The sequence below is a fragment of the Tenebrio molitor genome, chromosome X, assembly GCF_963966145.1.
Source record: "Tenebrio molitor chromosome X, icTenMoli1.1, whole genome shotgun sequence".
NCBI lineage: Eukaryota > Metazoa > Arthropoda > Insecta > Coleoptera > Tenebrionidae > Tenebrio > Tenebrio molitor.
In genome coordinates, this window is record NC_091055.1 from 3,674,635 (window position 1) to 3,693,085 (window position 18,451).

At 35.0% G+C, this 18,451-nt stretch overlaps 2 protein-coding genes across 4 annotated transcripts; one reads left to right on the top strand and one right to left on the bottom strand.

Moving 5' to 3' along the window:
- The first annotated feature begins 5,619 nt into the window (after positions 1-5,619).
- LOC138140293 (heart- and neural crest derivatives-expressed protein 2-like) lies at positions 5,620-11,543 on the top strand. 3 transcript variants are annotated; one of them, XM_069061228.1, is made up of 5 exons: positions 5,620-5,807; positions 9,305-9,475; positions 10,376-10,563; positions 10,613-10,792; positions 11,171-11,543. In XM_069061228.1, the coding sequence occupies exons 1-5, from the start codon at positions 5,720-5,722 to the stop codon at positions 11,174-11,176; spliced, it is 633 nt and encodes a 210-aa protein (XP_068917329.1). In that variant the 5' UTR covers positions 5,620-5,719; the 3' UTR covers positions 11,177-11,543. The 3 variants fall into 3 exon arrangements, with proteins under 3 accessions (XP_068917329.1, XP_068917327.1, XP_068917328.1); XM_069061226.1 differs by having other exon boundaries at positions 5,623-5,807; positions 11,167-11,543; XM_069061227.1 differs by having other exon boundaries at positions 5,624-5,801; positions 11,167-11,543.
- Positions 11,544-13,929: 2,386 nt separating this feature from the next.
- On the bottom strand, positions 13,930-17,337 carry l(2)k05911 (lethal (2) k05911). Its single transcript, XM_069061230.1, has 6 exons — positions 17,102-17,337; positions 15,595-15,875; positions 14,811-15,400; positions 14,627-14,762; positions 14,290-14,574; positions 13,930-14,224 (listed from the first exon to the last, which is right to left on the bottom strand). Exons 1-6 carry the CDS (start codon positions 17,205-17,207, stop codon positions 14,072-14,074), a joined length of 1,551 nt encoding a protein of 516 aa, XP_068917331.1. The 5' UTR covers positions 17,208-17,337; the 3' UTR covers positions 13,930-14,071.
- Between the last annotated feature and the right edge of the window lie 1,114 nt (positions 17,338-18,451).

Genomic DNA, 18,451 nt, shown 5'->3' on the forward strand with positions numbered 1-18,451 from the left:
ATCGTACTCTGATAAATCGTTTCCCTAAGATGTTTTCCATCCGACAATTCGAATATCAACTTGTCACGCTGTTTGATGCCGAAGGAGCTTACAGTTTACAATTTATCACTGCAAGAGAAGGTTATAACGCTTCAACCGTATTTTTAACTATTTTGAATATATAGGTACATTTTTATAATTAACGAAACAGTTAGGACCTTACGGATGTGTCTAAGGTGCATTTATTCCCACCATCTAAGAAGAATTAATTTTAAAATATCTAAGTTGCTGCTATTAAAGAATTTCTAAATGTTACAACATTTTTAAAGTCACTACAACTTCCTCTCTTGAAGGTCCTCCTTTTGATCCACAGCCCTTTTAGTTTTCGAGAAAAATGAAGAAAACTTTTTAAAAATTTCTTACTTTGAGTTTAAATTTGCCGATTCGATTGACCATTGCTACCTTACTAATTATTGTATTCTATTGGACTTGGCACTGTTGGATTCCTCTCTTCAAGATGATTCTCTTTAATTTATGGCAGCCGGAGCCGTAGCCCTCTTAGTTTAAAAAATGATTACTTTGTATTCAAATTTGTGGATTCAATTGGCCATGCCTTCCTTATTAAATATCACATTACATTAAATTTTACACTATTGGATTCCTCTCTTGAAGGTGCTTCTTTTGATTTATAACAGCCGGAACCGTATCCCTCTTAGTTTTCGAGAAAAATGAAGAAAACTTGAAAAAAATTCTCTTGGAGTTTAAATTTTCCAATTCGATTGACCATCGCCCCCTTACTAATTATTATATTTCATTGGACTTGGCACTGTTGGATTCTTCTCTTCAAGATGCTTCTTTTAATCCATAACAGTCGGAGTCGTAGCCCACTTAGTTTTCGAGAAAAATAAAGAAAACTTAAAATAGCAGTTTATGTAACGAGTTCATGTGTAAATTGGGCTCTTTATGGCATGGGTGGGCCAGTTTAAAACGCGATATAAGAAAAATGACTTAATTTTGAAAAACTTCCAAGCTATTAAATGATAAAAATATTTGTTAAGCGAGATTTAAGATAAATAGTTCGGGCGTTAATTATTTGGAATTTTGTTAAAAATGTTTTACAATACACTCCATATCGTCAGGAATATTTCGATTTAAAACCCATCTAAACCATTGTTATTCCAACAGAAAATTGTTTATCTACGAAGAAACAACTTAACTATTCTGAAAAATCTTTAATATCTAAACAAAAAAAGTAGATATTTTTGAAATGACACTCCACTTCTTAAGAAATATTTTTGTTGAAAAATTTGACTGCGCCACTGTATTTTCAATTACAATATTATCTAAAAATAAATGAATTAAGAACTTTTAAGGTCGTACATAAGTGGATTATAAAAATGATGGCTCAAATGTCGTTCGAACAGCACTCGGGTCTTTAAGAAAAAAATTACTCCAGTTTCATTCCGATTTGTTTTATTTTATTTTTTATTATTTCATAAATTCATATTTCATAAAAATATGAAAGGAAATGATACAACAAAAACATTATTTTGTGACAAACAATAACCAATACGAACAGACATCTGGTAGAGATAAATTGCGTGGCCAGAAAATATCGACTTTAATAAAGTTTTCTGAAGGTTTTATTAGTGATCGTTGTTAAATTTAATTCGTTTCAGTTTACGAATTCTCGTACGTAAATTACACGAGGTTAACATGATTTAATATTTTTTCTAGGAGGTAATTTAGATAGAAGAAAGACGCCGCCGAGAATGATGTATACGGAGCTGTCACATGTCATGTTACCTAGTAGCTTAAAGTGGCCCTTGGCGTCTGTCTGTATGTATAGGTTGCACTTCTGTAATAGATATATCTACAAATGTTTTGAATGACACCTATAAACAATACCTCCCTTGTCACATGTCACAGCCCTTGGTGAATTGTGACCAGAAGTCGATTGCAGAATTTCGCATATTAACAATGAATTCTCTTGGACCACTTCTTGATCATATTTCGAAGTGGAGAGAGATATTGAGAATTTAGAGAGGCGAGTCGGGTTTTGTAAAAGCTTTAGGTGCATTAGGTAGTGACTACTGAAAGTAAAGTTCATTTAGTTGATTACATGGTTCTGTTTTCTGTCTAGATACGAAGCGTGACGTGAGTTCAGAAGAAGGGGAAATTCTCGCTATAATCAGCTTCCGATTCAAATGCTCCGAGCTTATATTAGAATCATGAAATTACCTTTGTATATACTACTTTTTCAAAGTTTATAGCACGGAGTCTATAAATTAAACATACAAACAAACACGGAGACTTGACAGTTCTAAAGTTAGAGTTTCGCCAAAAAAAAATAGGTGTAACTTCCACCTTTCTGTTATCGAACCTGGATCCGACGAAGTACCAGTCGGAGGGCACTCATGATAAAAGTTGCCTAATTTATGAAAACAGACGGCACAAATCGCGAAAATTTTCTCGTCGTTTTGATCGCACGTCGCCGGCTGAGAGCTTTGATGACGCTTTCTAAGAACAAGATAAGAAATTGAACGTAAGGTTAGTTGTTTTAAAATAGCTTTTATCAAGCTTTTTCAAGTGGAGCTGTAGTAATGTGGGAACGGTTGAAGACATGTGTGTATTTGGCGCCAGTCGGGTCTGTCAGTGGACACTGCTGAAAACATCTTATTTCAAATTTATGTTTATTTTTTGTTCGGTAATTGTCCAGTCTATCTAGTCCTTCCAGAAGTAACCACCCATGTGCCGTAATGAGGGCAATAATTCAAAAAACTAACAAAATCAACAGATAGGTCGAAGCTCGACTGGTTTAGACAGCGAGAATTAAGTGATGTGCTTTAAGCCAGAGACGACGATGTTCTCAGTTAAAATTGTTTTTATATGTTCTACACGATCACAATTTTTTCATATTATTTACGTTTTATCTTGTCTACATTAAATCAAATTAAATTTACATTTTTATTTATTCATGTAATTCTTCGCTGGCAAAGCACACGCTTGAACGTAAAATCAACAAAAACCGTAATTATAAAAATTAATTTTTTATTTAAGAATTCGTAAACATAATATTAAATATACTCGAGCTCTTTATATCTAGTGTGTCTGGCTTGTAAATTTTACAGTGTCGATTGTTAAATAAAAAAAAATGTTTTAACGCAATATCTTCCTTGATTGCTAATGTGAAGTATGTGAATCTATTTTCTACCAATTTTTTGCAACTATATATTGAATAAGATGAACAATAATAAACATAATATAAAGATGTAAGATAAATCTTTTTCCCAAGATATTTCTCCTTTCAACGAAAAATTCAAATAATTATGTATTTGTAAAAAGATTTAGGGCCAGTTCATAGAAAGAGAATTAAATATTTAATTCGAATTTAATTTTAATGCGGGATTAACCCATGAATACGAAACTTGGATTGGTTCAATCTGATCACGTGGGCAGTTAATCTCGTAATCTCGTATTCATTACGATTAACTTAATTTCGCTTCAGTAAATAGGCCCTAAAAGTTTTCGTGTTTTTTTTTTGGACCCAGTCAAGGTTATCATTTTATTTTCAAATTTTTAAAGAATCGGTAGTGATCTTGACAATTAGAGAAAATTTTGAACCTTTGAGACAAAAAAACTAATGTTGTCAAGGTCTTTGACATAACAATGACTGCGAATTGACAGTTTATTCGAGTTTAGAGAAAACTGCAATTATATTTTTATCTAATAAAATAAAAATTGTTTATTTTTATAAAATTTTGACAGAAACGTAAAAATTTTAATTTTTAGGCTTAGGTTTATGGCCATTAAAGGTTATTTTTAATATTTATAACGCGACAGTGAGCTAGAGTTTGTTTATTTTTATAACATTTTGACAGTTAAGATAAAAACCAGAATCTAGCAGAAAGATATTTCACACAGAAACTTTGACTCTAAAATTACGTTACAGGGTGGAACAATGAAATAAAATTGTCAAGTTTTTTGACGTGAAAAGGGCGTAGCGTCTACAGTTCGTTAGATTCTGTTGAAAGTTTTAATTTAATTTTTTGTTTCTCAGTAAGTGGTAGTGAGCAAAAGAATTTTCACCTTTTGACAATTAAAAAAAAATAATTTTGCAGATACAGATATGACTCGTCATTTAAATATTTTTTCCTAATCTGAGAATTATTTTGCTAAGTTTTTGGTCTAGTGTCCAAGACTTTAGAACTGATTGTAAGTTCAGAGAATTTTGCAATTTGGTTTTTAATTTTTAAAGTGTAATTTTTGTAATATTTTTTGTAGTTCATTAAATCGCACACATTCAGATGTTTCCACTCCACCATTGATGAAAAAATTACTTATGTTACGCAGCTTTTTGATGTAAAAGTCAAAAGTCTTCAACTCATTAAGCTCTAGACAACATTATAATTTTAATTTCAACTTTCTCAAAGCTGTAGCGCGCAAAAGGTTAATTTTTTTAAGTAGGTATATATTATTTTTGAAATTTGACTGAAATTAGATCAATTAAAAATTAGGGGTAACCCGATAAAAGGGTAGTTCTGATTTTCAAGATTTAATTTTTATAAAATACCAGAAAGCATTTTGCATCTCTTCTCTTCATAAAATTTTTATCATGAAAAGATCTATTGATATCGACGATTTGATTTCGAAATACCTACCAAAAACGGATACTTTATATTAGTAAAATTGAAATAAGTCTCTGATGCTGATTGTCCTTGTTTGCTAAATGCAGAAAATAAGAGGAAGCAGATCGAAAATAATCTACATAATTAAATTGTCTGTAATTAAGTTTCAAACAAAATGTCAGTGGTTAAAACACATATTTCATATGTATTATCTTATTGTTAACTTTGCCCAAATTTTTACAGTTAGAGGCTCTTCGGGTAAATTGAAAATAAAATGAAATTTTTTTTTTTTATTGGATTTGAACAGGTAACCGGAGAAAACAGTACTGAACACGCCCACAACATGTTAAGCTTTATGTTTGTCTTCTTAAGGAGTGGAGACAAGAATTGACACTTGTCCCTAACATGTCACATATGTTCTCAATAGGATTCAAATCTGCCTTATTGTGACGACGCTCCAGTTCCACTATTTTTTGCCGCTAAATAATTTCCAGCATGATGTTTATTTGTTTTTCTCATCTAAAATCCGTCAGTTAAGACTTTTCCATGAAACTATTGAAAAGCCGTAATGATTATTAAAATCAATTTAATCTACTTCCATTCTTCTTAATTTTTAACTTTTGAGGATAGAAACTGTTGAACTGCACCACATTTTTTGTCATTTTATGTCCACTCAAATTATTCTCCGGTTTGTTGTCAAGTTAAGCACACAATCCAATCCTTTTGTTGTTATGTTTCTGTTTAATAAATTATTCGAGGGGGAATTTATTTGTTGAAATTTAGTCGGAAACAGTGCATGAATTATGTGATCCCGAATTGGAGGCGCAGCCGAGTGAAAACCATTGAAATTAAATTAAGAGAAATAATCTAATAACCATAGATTTTCCGTATTTTGATAATATCGTGGGGAGGATCTACTCTAAGATCCTCCCTGACCTCAAGGGCTGAGCAATACGATCACTGAGGATGCTACGCTCCGCCCTCGCGATTAAATTAGTTACAATATCAGAGCAAAGCTTTCAGTATATGATCGCCCGAGGCTACAAGTGACAAGTTGTTAATTGAGTGTTTTTCGTGAAAATTTTGACACTGTGAAAGTGATTGTTAAAATAATGTCATACAACAATTCGGGGCATCACTCGGAACTTTTTCACTATGGGTACCCCTCACAAACAACATATCATTATATGTCAGGTACAGGTACAATTCTACTCCAACACAAGAACAAAAAAGTAAAAAGTTACTAATCGATATTGGTACAAGCACTTTTTTATTTTGATCTTGTGTGAATTTGAAAAATACGCAAATTTCTAAATACCTAAGCAAATTCACAGTTTGTGCTTCTTTTTGAAAAATTATATTTTGAGGCGTAGCCTAGACAGTGGGCATTTGGCGTATTGAACACATTTTGATAACGAAAGTGAATCTACATGTAGATATTTTTGGTCGAGTGTGTGAAGTGGTGTCGATACATCAAAAACTTCAAGTGTACAGAATCACTATTTTCGCATTTAAAATCTGCTCATGTTTATTTTTGTTGGGCGCGAATTCCGAATTGACAAATTTTGGAAATGATTCTGATGGTCCAAAATTGGCACGTGACTGATTAAAAATCGACGACTGGTACACATGCACCTATAAAATTCCTTGTAGTATACTTACAAATTGTTTTTTGGAAACTTGTTTACAATAAAACTATGAATACTTTTGATTTTACGTAGTAGTTCCCCTTGAATGTAATTTGAATTTTATAAAGTCGAAACATTTGTCGCGCAAATGTAGCGTATCTTATAAAAATCCAACAAAAATAAACAAAATGTATTTATTTCTTATAATGTCACCCAAGTATTTTCAGCTTTTGTCTACTTTTACTCGTTACACAATTTTTCAACCGCAACTGAAGACATTTTCTTACGATAGCAATGACGAATTTTTACTCTGAACAATAACAAAAGGTCAAATTCACATTAAATGTGGACACGTGAATTGTTGATTTTTTTTTTATTTAAAAAAAGTTGATTTAGTTTAGTTGCAGTAACAAAAGAGCTAGAAATATTTACTACAAAAACTGATATTTATTTTTGTTTGATTTGTTATTCTAAAATTGTTATTCTAAATTACTAATATGAGTAATATGTATATGCATAATAAAATTTTGTCAATTTTACTTCCGGCAAGTCGATATTAAGTAGCAATGTATTGTTACAAAATACACCAACTTATGATAAACAAAATAAAAAATTCAACTTTGTTCTTGCAAAATGTAATTCTATAAAAAATGCAATGACGTAGGATACTTCAAAGGCAAGTACCTTGAAGTCATAATCCGAGAAATTACCACTTCGGAATGTAAAGAATTTTTGTTAATATTGTTGTAATCATAAAATTATTTTTATTTTTAATTGTAAAATAAAAGCAGTAGTTTTGAAAAATAAAGTGTCCATGGTGGATTGTTTGGAAAACAGTGACAAGCATATTTTAAATCGAGTAAAAATGAAGAAAGCAATTTATTTAAGTCTTGTCTAAGTTGTAAGAATTAATTTAAATAACTGTGCGTAGGTTTAAGTTAAGTTACATTTAAAATGGAACCAAATTTTGGATAAAAAATTAGATTGAGGTAATTTCTCTTCAAAAGAACATATTTTTTGATGAGGAAAATGCTTAATGGCGTTCATAATTTTTGTTTCGTGCGACTCGTAAAATATTTAAAAAGATGAATTACATAACGAACACGACATGAATAATCACATTCTTAGGTGATCGCTCATTATGTTTGTTGATACCTAAAAGGTATCAAGTGAATATTATTATGACAAAAAAACGATAAAGCGCAAGGTGATTGCAACTAAGAAAAATAAATTACCTAAGATAAGAAGTTTAAATAATTTTTTGTGACATATTCAGTAAAATATGAGGCGAAAATATTAGATGAAAGTTATCACAAACAATAACATTTGTTAAAATTTGTTAAGATAAAATGCGGCCCATCGTCATTATTGGATTGTTTTAAACGATTTATTTTTTCGTCTTTTATAATGTCAAGAGAAGAATAAATATTCTGATGAAATTGGATAAAATTGTCATTCCATTTAAATAACAGATTTTGTCAAAGAACGAAACAATTTCTAAATATTTTAATTGTTCAAATTCTCTTATTTTATCTTTAGCGTTTGTATTTGTGACATTTATAATCGTGTCAAAAATAAATTACTCCCTAGAATTCGAACTTTTAGGGAAATAACGTTTTTCATGTTGTGTTTAACTAGAATTTTCAAAAGTAATTTTGAATGCTTAAGGTTGGAAAAAGCATCACTTAACGAGAAATAGAACCATATGCAACTGTTACAAGGAATTCGCTGCCTTACGGTTACGATATCTTTTGTTTGTCACCAGAAACCACATAGCCTCCAACCTAACCAAATTTATGGCAACCTAGTAATGAATATCCCTGAATCCTAGGGAGTAATTCATTTTTGACACGATTATGCAAACTACTAATGTTTCAAAAATCCAGTATTACTAGATAACAAGTAGAAGTTAAATGAAATGTGAAAAGACAAAAACAACTCCCAAAAAAAATATTTTCATTGAAACAAATACAGCCTGGAACAAAATTATTATTATCATCTTGTTAGCTTTGGAATTTTTTCACTTGTAAATTTTCCTGCACCGCTCTAGTCTTGTAGTTCTGTCAATAAATGTCATCAATCAAATTGACAATTACACATTACAATTTATTGAACTGAATTAACAATCGATTAAATTGTATACGATGCAACAAAACACTTTAATTATTGAGGCGTATTTCCGATCTCATCCCTTCGCAATAAATGAGATTTGGAATTTTAATATAAGTATCTATACATATTTTGAGGTTAAGGTACTGCCTTCTTTTTTATTCGTAGAACGGTACATCGTATTTTTACAAAAGTAATGCAAAGGTAACTAGATGAAGATCATTTTGTTCCATACTGTATAAGAGCTTTTTGTTTGAAAATTAAATCAATTCACTTGTAAGTTGCTAAATTATTCAATAATAAATTAAATCAGCATGTCAATTATTTAAATTTACAATTATTAAGTTTACAGGCCTTTCGATGTTCACTGTTAGTTTTTTGTGCCTGTCGTAAAGGTTTCCACGCAAGGCATAATTTATTTTTTTTGAATTAATCGAAATTTTATGGTCGGTAAACATAAATTTTGTATTATGGGGTCATTGTTCAACACAAGGTGTCAACTACTGTTACAACTTTTGCTCAGTTTGAAAGATTGATCATCTTAAATGGAAATACCACTTTCAAAGTTGTACAGTTAGTCGATTTGTTAGTAAAATACTTTTTTTATGTTTTTCTTACGGTTGTGACTTTTAAACAAATTTCAAAACACACATAACTGCTCACTGGCTATTATTTATTGACGCCAAAATCTCGAAAAACTTACCTGCAATGTCTAAAATATTAAGGTTTGATTAAAAAAAAAAACAATAAAAACTGTTCACTGCAATCTCCTTAATTAAAAAATTCTGTTTTATTCCAATTAAAAAAATAATCGATTTTATTTATAATATATAATATGTACATATTTGCATTATTTTCAAAATTTCAAAACCACATCCAAGTCAAGATAATCACAAAATGTTCACGATTTAAGAACCACGAGATTTTGCTTTTTGAATAATTTTTCTCGTTTTTTGACAGATGGAAGTCCGTTAAATGGAGACGATTCAAATTTTTGGTCAAGCAGTCCACGGTCCGATTCACCTTCCCCAACCAGCAACATACCAAACGCTTTAGTCGGGTCTTATTCCTATTTTGCAGCAGCCTCGAGAGCACCCCCTCAAGAACAAAGACATTCTCATTTCAGAAACAGTAAGTAATCATCATTATCAAATTTCAATAGTTGGCTAGCAGTGACTGTATAAAAATACAGGGTGTCCTCGAAAAGCATGTCAAAAAAAAATCGGTAATTGGTGACGATGAATAGAAGTTAAATACAAAAATGTTTCTAGTAAAAGTCTTTTTGTTTTTGAGATACAGGCGTTGAAAATTTGCTCGAAATTTCCAGTACGCTACTGAGTTGAAGTAATCGGGAAAAAAGAAACAAGACACTGGAAATTTCGAAATTTTCAATGCTTTATATCTTAAAAACGAAGACTTTTACTACAAAAAAATTTTTTTTGAGGACACCTGTATAGTTACTGCTAGACAACAACAACATAAAAATGTTGTTTGTCTTCATAAATACAAATTCCAGACAATTTTGAAAAAATATTTTTTACTATATTTCGTACGAATATTTATCGGCAACAGTCTGAGAAATAGTTTGAGACAATGATTTTCATTTTTCCTCTATCAACTAGGTCGCTAAGCAGCACTACTTAAATAATTAAGTTGATTAAATTAAGACTACTTATCATAGACACTTTACTTGTGATCATAAATCCTCCCTACGAGTTATTTATAAATATATGTATTATAATTTTTAGCAGTGACTGTAAAAACATTAATGAACAGTAGCTGTTTACGACGTTATATTATTAGATAAATTTCCGTCAAAAATTTTCTTTGTTGTGCCAATAGTTTCCCCGTGCTTTTTTATGTTTACTCCGAAGAGACGTCGATGGATTACAAAATGACTAAATAATTTTGAAAAAAATCCCTCAGTTTGTCAGATTTTGTTTATTGTGAAAAATAGTCTTTTGATTGAAAAATGTTTGCAGCATGTTCTAATCGAAAAGATGAAGTAAATTTCCGATGTTACACTTTTAGCTTATCCCGCTAACGCTTCCGTAGCGGACAACTCGACGCAACACGTCCAAGTTCCTTTCGTTCGTGTGGTAAAAAGAAGAACCACGGCGAACAAAAAAGAGCGTCGTCGAACGCAATCCATCAATAACGCGTACGCCGATTTGCGCGACTGCATTCCAAACGTCCCACCCGACACAAAATTATCCAAAGTAAAAAAGTCCTGAGCTTTGGTCCAAAATCTCAAATGAGTTGTTCCAGATCAAGACGCTGAGACTGGCGACTTCGTACATAAATTATCTAGTGAAAGCTTTGGAGTCGGACGATCCAGCGGGAGGTTTCACAGCAGAATTAGGGTCGGTCAGTAGGAAATCGACAAACAACCCCGTGCAAGTGAACGACTGTTCGACGGGGCAAGTCTCGCCGAAGAGCGACGCCTCGGTAAGCCACCAGAACAATCAAACGCAACCCCCAAATTGCCGACACTAAATAAACCGTAATCACGTTAAAAGCGGCGTCGGGGCTGCGCATCCCTTTATCCGTCGAAAATCATCCGTTCCTATTATACTAATTTTATCACCGGCGACAGCGCATCTCACTTAAATTTATTGGAAGGGCGGCCGTCGCAGATCATTATGTCGGCATCGAGATAATAAACTAGTGGCTTTCCTCCTCCACAAATATATTTACAATTTACAATGTTTCGATCGGAATTGTTTATTCGTGTCGACCGGGGGTGCGTTCGCGATTTCGAGATAAAGCTGTCAATGACGGCATTTGGTCGGAGGAAATGTTTATGTATTTACTGTAAACAGGAAGATATGAACAAGACGAGGAAGGCGAAAGGGCGTACAGGTTGGCCCCAGCACGTGTGGGCCCTCGAGCTGGAGCAAGATCAAGCGCTCTAACGGGATGTAAATGCGCTTTATAACCTGGAAGTGTATCTTAAAGTCATTTCATTTGTAGAAATTTCCTCAAATTGTATATAATATATCTATTTTAGTCTGATGAGGCGGCCACATGGCCCCTACTGTATACATTCACCTACACCTTAAGAATTTTATATATTATAATTACAGACAGTTTATTATTAGCTATTTACGTTCAATAATGTTTGTCTCTTTGTTTATTTTTTAATGTTATTGGTAGTCATGCCGTGTGCACTTCAATAAAATTTTGCAATAACACATGACTCTTCTACTCTTACTACACCTGCAACCGAACCGCCTCCTCCCACCGCACTAATTAGACAAAATCCCGATCACAATATATGGTGGTTATATATTCTAGTCGTCGTTTGGGACCCCGTGAAACGCAATACTCCTCCAAAAGCGTGTGATCAATGTATATCTTTGTTTGAGATAGCTGTGAATTGTCAGTAGGCGTAACTTGTCGAATTACCAACGGGGATCACAGTATCGCATGTCAAATTAACTCCAACTAAATAAACACGACCTATCGAGTGTGTAATTTCGGTTTTCGTGTTTTATCCCGGTTACGACCAACAAAAATCGACATAAAACTTGATGTCGATGCTGTTTACAAAAAGATTCACCCAACAAACGTAAACTAACCGAATAGATGTCGCTAATAGCAGTGTTCTACCGTGAGATCATTTAAATATATAATTAAAGGAGGCTATGACTTTAAAATTATATTGGCAATGCAAAGTCAACGTATTCGAATTTTTTTTGTTTTAAGAGCTTAACCCCCAATGTGAAGATGTCGCTTGTAATGTTTCTTTGACACGTATCATTTTTCCACGGCCTTCTAGGCCTTCATAAGAGACTCGTCTCTTATCCAGCCAGTCGCCTTCGCAAAATGTCTGTTTTTGATAATTCCCCATTGATAACATAGAACATACATAATTATAGAACGCAAAGTTCCTTATAGATTTTGGGAAATCATAATGGTAATACCGTGAGATCATTTAAATTTATAATTAAAGTAGGTTATGACTTTAAAATTATATGTATTGGCAACACCACTGACGTCTTAATTTGGTTTGTCAAAGTGACGTTTCAAAATTCAATACAAAAAAAAATGAAACTGTGAGTTAACAGTTATATTATATCGAACATCCGGCTTGGATACAACTGTTAAGTCGCTGTATCATATTTTGTATTGGATTTTGACAATTCAAATCAAGGTGTCAACGGTGTTGCCAATATAATTTTAAAGTCATAGCCTCCTTTAATTATAAATTTAAATGTTCTCACGGTATATTTCAAAACGAATCTTTACTCTCTAGGAGGCCGTGGTTTTGTTTTAAAATGGTGACAGTAAAAAAATGTCAAAATATAATTGTACACTTTTTAAATGTTTTAATAAAAACTTCTCTCGGCACCGCTTTCCGAACCCTTTAAGAGATCGAATCAGATTTTGTAGATAGAAATCCTTTTGCCGAAATCCATATAGGTATGTATAGAAAAGTTAAGCGCTGAAAGACAAAGAATTTATAATAAGTTATCGAATTTATGGAATTCATTTTGCTCCAGAAGATTTTACCAGTAGTGGAAGTCATAGTGCCTATCCCAAAGAACCTGTTTTTGAAGGTAAATAACAGTCAAAGTCAGTGGTTTGTTTTTTTTTTTAATGTATTTTTTTCGTAAAAATAAATCAGTTTAAATGATTAAATGATGTTGTTCTTATTAGAAAAAGTATCTATTAAGTAACGTCACTGGAAAAGCCTCAAAAATACCTTCAATACAATTTAGTAAAATAAAATAATAAAAACCATTTTTATTTCTTTTAACTTAGCCCCAAAAATGCAGAGGGCGCCCTTGTTTTATTTCAAACAAATTCCCTGCAGTTTGCATTCTATATACGGTAGTATATTATTATATTATCTATGTGTTTTACGGAGTCAAATTGCAACTCTTTACTCGTTTTCCAAAAAAATTTCAATCAAGTTTACACCACGTGGCGTCGATTATTCGAACGAGAGGGTTGAAATGTCAACTGGTCTGCTGACCGCGTGGGTCGTGACTCAGATTTAAAGAGGAACCTGCCAGCTTCGAGATGAAAAAAATAAAAGTAAGTTTTGTGCAAGGTTTGAGACAACACTGGTAAGGTTTTGTGGGTTGCGTTTCCTCGTTTGGTCACGAACAACAAAGATTTGTGTACAAAGTACTACTACTTTATTATGTATTATAGAGGTGATATCTAGTTGAGATTTGTTTCATCAAAAGATTTTGTACACATTGTTACAGAGAATTTTTGTGGCGAGGTTTTGTGGGTTGCGTCATGCTGCCACTTGTCTTGAATCGTTCTGCAAGAAAATAATGCGCACTCCCACATGACAGAGATTTTTTAACCAGACGACAAGTGGACATGCATAATAATCTTTTAAACATTTCCGACATCGTAATTGTTTTTGATTGGCATAACGACATGGATAACATTTTACAATGAAGGTTATTTCAAGTTTTTATATATTTTTATGTGGTGCCGGATTTCGAATTAGTGGACCAGTTGGGTCACTCTTAAGACTTTCGTAAATTCCAACGGACACATCGTAAAAATATAATTGATTTTGTGGTGAAATCAGAAGCGGGAGAATTTTCGAAATAAGGTGGTCCATAGAAAAAATAATTTATTTAATTAATGTAGCAAAAAATAAATAACTATTACCAAAACGTTATGGCATAGTCTAATTGGATAACTCTTTGAACAAAGAAAATTTAGACTACATAATTGTTTAAGAGTATTTAGTGGGGTTTATTTTAAATTTTTCTTTATCCAAGGCAAAAACTTCTCCACTCTCGTGTAGACTCCGGGGTACTGTCCTTTACCGCAGCCTATTCCCCAGGAGACGATCCCGACTTGCGTCCACTTGCCCGAATTTACCATGAGAGGACCTCCGCTGTCGCCCTTCAAAATCAAACAAAGAATTTCATGGCCTTGTAACATTTCTTGAAATTCTCTTTGATACTTACGCTGCAAGAGTCTCTCGCCGCTTGCCCCGCACACAACATGTGCTCGACGATACCACCTGGAGCCGCCGGACCATACTTCAACTTACAATCCCTGTTGCTCCAGATCGGAATGTTCACTTCCTGCAGGATCGACGGCTGGGGGCCGCTCTCCCGGAGGCTGCCCCAGCCGATGACGGTGCCGGTTTGTCCGGAGAAATCGTTGCCAACAGTCGGTAAACAGATCGGTCTGATTTGCTGTGTGAACTGCACCGGACTGTCAAGAGTCAAAATCGCTATGTCGTGGTACTGAAATAGACTTTCTCAATCTAGGCGAGTCTAGCTGCATCGCTCTCATTACCAAAGTTCTGGGATCGAAGCCTCTGTGACGCACTATTCTCTTGACCCTCTTCTCGACGTGTCTGATTTCGGTGTTGGTCTTTATGTTGTGGTCTCCCAGCCTGACCGTGAGTCGAGCCACGTCCCAAGAGCTCATACTGGAATTTGAAAATGTAGCGAGAATAAGCGCGAGTCGCGGTCCTTACTGTGCCACGCAGTGAGCCGCCGACAGGATGTGGATGTTGTCGATCAGGGACCCTCCGCAGAACTGTCTACCCCCGTTGAAGAGCGCGGCGATCCAGGGCCACTCTCCCACGTCGGCGTTGTGTCCACCCACGATCCTCTCTTGGTCTTGGTACCCGTTCTTGGCCCCGCAAGAGGCGGTCGCGATGGGCGGGTGGGTCGGTGCCGTCGGGGGCTGGGTCGGGGGCTTATAGGGGGGCTTGCTCGTCGGCGGCTGCCAGGTCGGGGGTTTGGCGGTCGGTGGCTGCCAGGTCGGGGGTTTGGCGGTCGGTGGCTGCCAGGTTGGGGGTTTGGCGGTCGGTGGCCAAGACGTCGGATGGGTGGGGATCGGGGGCAGAGTGGGGTATCCGGGAGATGGGGGGTGGGTCGGTAGAGGCGGTATTGTGTGGTCTGGGGGGTGGGTCGGGATCGGGGGCGGCCAGTTGGCCAATTGGGGGTAGTAAGGCAGCGCCTCGCTGCTGGTCGAGTTGGAGTCGGAGTTTTCGGTGCTGCTGCTCGCCTCCTCGCCGGTATCCGACGGTCTAACAGGATTCGTGCAACACACCCCGAACATCTACAAACAAATCGAATTACTCGTTATCGGTCCGACAGTCTCTAACCTGTTTAAAAAATAAACAATTCTTTCAAAATAAAACGCAGGTATTTGTGTTTTCGGCCAGGTAACCAACTTTTTATTTTAACTTTATAGACTTGATCTTGTTACAAAAACAATAAATAAATTTACTCTAATAAAAATAACCGTCTTACCTGTCTACCTTGTGCGGTGTAGTAACTACAGGTATCGTACATTCCCAAGATCCAACTCTCGAAGTTATTTAATTCGGGGACTTTGAAATACGGATAGCACTGTCTGAACGAAGTGCATTTACCCAAAACACCCTTTCCTGTGAAGCAAGGACCTGCCGTCGCCAAAGGGATCGTGTTTACGTTGTTGGACACCAAGAAAGGATTGTACTGTTGATATCCTGACTGGCGCAGGACGATTTGTCTGCCGTTCCTTGTTGTTTGCACATCTTCTGACGGTTGGGCTGGAACAAAACAAAACTTTAATCGTAGGGTCGAGATTTTATTAGAAACTGGTTCCAAACAAAACACAATTAAGGTGCAGACGCCAAATCTGGCAATCCTAATCTTCATTTTAAACCGATCTGGTGTGCGGGTCTCGTCCTGATTGGCGGTGCATTATTTGATACAGTTATTATGACGAATTCCGCAGGAGTCGATCCATTAATTTTTTTTATTGCAAATTTTTAAGTACCCGCTCCATCATTACTGAACTGTTATATGCAAAACAGTTTAATTATTGTGATTCATTATTGTTAAAAAAATTACTCGTGCATTCATCACCGACAATCAAAACACATAAAGCAGTTCCTGAACTCGTTGAATAACAAATCGTTATTATCAAATTTTTATGTCTCATTTTTTTCTCCTTTTTTACTTGCTGACAGTTTACTAGTTAATCCAGTTTTCAGACACAACAAAATTCCGATATTTATCATAAACTATAGTTGACCTGTTAAAAAAACTATAAAACATCAAAATACGGACTGGCGGTTGAGGTGGTAACCGCAAGATATTATCATCGGAAAATATTTAGATGACCATTAATCACTTTTTTATGGACAAGTGAATCATAATTAGCGAATGTCGACGACGATCGACTTATCTGGTCAAACCGCAAATTTTGATTGTCCACCAGGTGTACACGAAAATGAAATCAATTCGCGTCGAGATAATCTTCAAATGGAAAAACAAATCCGTGCGTTAATTAGAATCCCATTATAATGTTTAAAGCTTGAAGAAATGAAGCATATCAATACTGTGGTCCTAAGGTGAACGTTCTTCGCGACCTTGGCAGTGGCTGATTGCGGGTGCCACGCTAGCAGGTGGTGTTAAAATGATCTTCGCTAGACAATGTATTTTGAGAAAATTAGCGACTCCGGTGGCCCCCACGGACAAAATAATTAGCGCAAAAACTAGTACCCGAGCAAAACACCGTCGACTTGGTGCGTCCAGTTGAATTTTGAAAAAGTTGACTTGCAAATGTTCGGTGGGCAAAAGTGAAAAAAATCGAATGTGGGCACATGTCCATACCGTTATGATGTCTTATTAAGAATCGCAGCATGTCAAGACAAATGTAACAGGAATCGAGTAAACGATTAGCACATGGAATGTTTACTAGTTTATTGACTTTTTGCGCCATTATCGTGTTTGCACAATTTTGAAATTTCGTGTGGCAGAGCGAGCTTACCTTCAATGACAACTGTGTCGATATCTTCGTATTGTTGGGCGAATGAGAGAACAGCAAGCACAGAAAGCAGCAAACACGAAAAACAAATTTTACACATCAACCCCATTGCGCGTGTTAGGGAGGTGTAAACACGGCGATGTTAGGATACGACGTCGGTCGCGCAATGTTTCTATTTTATAATAAGTTGCTCTTATAAAACGCGTCCCATGCATCTTCCCCCTCTACGTCTACGATAATGCGAGGCCTTTGCAGAATCTACGAAAAGTCACTTAAAAAAGACGACTTATCGGGGACGGCTCGCTTAGCGGACGCATTAAGAATTTTTTCGCCGTTTTCTGCGGTACAAAGGCGATTTGTAAAATTTTTTTGGCGACTGGGTACAACGCGTATGACCGTAGTAGAGATTTGTGGGTGTTACGGGTCAAATTTGACTGACACAAAAGACACATTGTAAAAATTGTTTTGCATAAATTGATAGGATTATTGAACTTTTAAGCGGTGGTCTTTCGGTTAATCAAAAAACTTGATCTAGATTGAATTAAATATCTGAATAATTCGTCACTAGATTAGCATCAAAATACGTGTGGGTTGGCGGCGGCTCGCCAAACTGAAAAAATGCACATCGAGGAAAATACAATTAATTCCTAGAGTATCATGGTTGACAACCGCGCCGACGGCTTTGGGCATACCCTTTGAATATTATATGCAAATTAGCTTAATTTAAATCGTAAATCTTTCTCGACAGTATTAATTGACTTCATATTGATGGGAAAAAAATTAGATTTTCTTGTTATACCTGGTCCGACTTGATGGGTTTCTCGTAATACACCTCTTCAATTCCGAGAAACTTTTAAGTGATATATAATTTGATTATTAACTTAGTATTTAATAATAACGTTCGATCACTCAAAACGCTCAGATTTTTGATTAACAGTACTCGTCCCACCAATTTGTGAATAAAAAGGCAAAATACAATCAAAATTCCAATTATGACCACACTGATAAATTCGAAAACATCATTTTGCTACGTCTGATATCGATTGTGCTTCCATAATATGCATTAGGTGTTGAGAGAAATGTTACATTTTTGTATTATTTATGGGTGGATGACCAAGTTTGGGTAACGCCAGGCCTCAACGCCGACGCTTAGATGCTACGAGTTCAAATGAACAAAACATCGATTCTTTAAATTCGCTCAGAAATGCTGCAACTGTGGTCCCCCTGGCAGTTTTTTTAGTTTTATTTATTTTATAGAACTGATCTAAATTTGTTCTACCAAGAAATATGGAAACATTGCCATTTTTTTTTTTTGGCAACAACACAATATTGGATATTTAAAATACAAGTAAA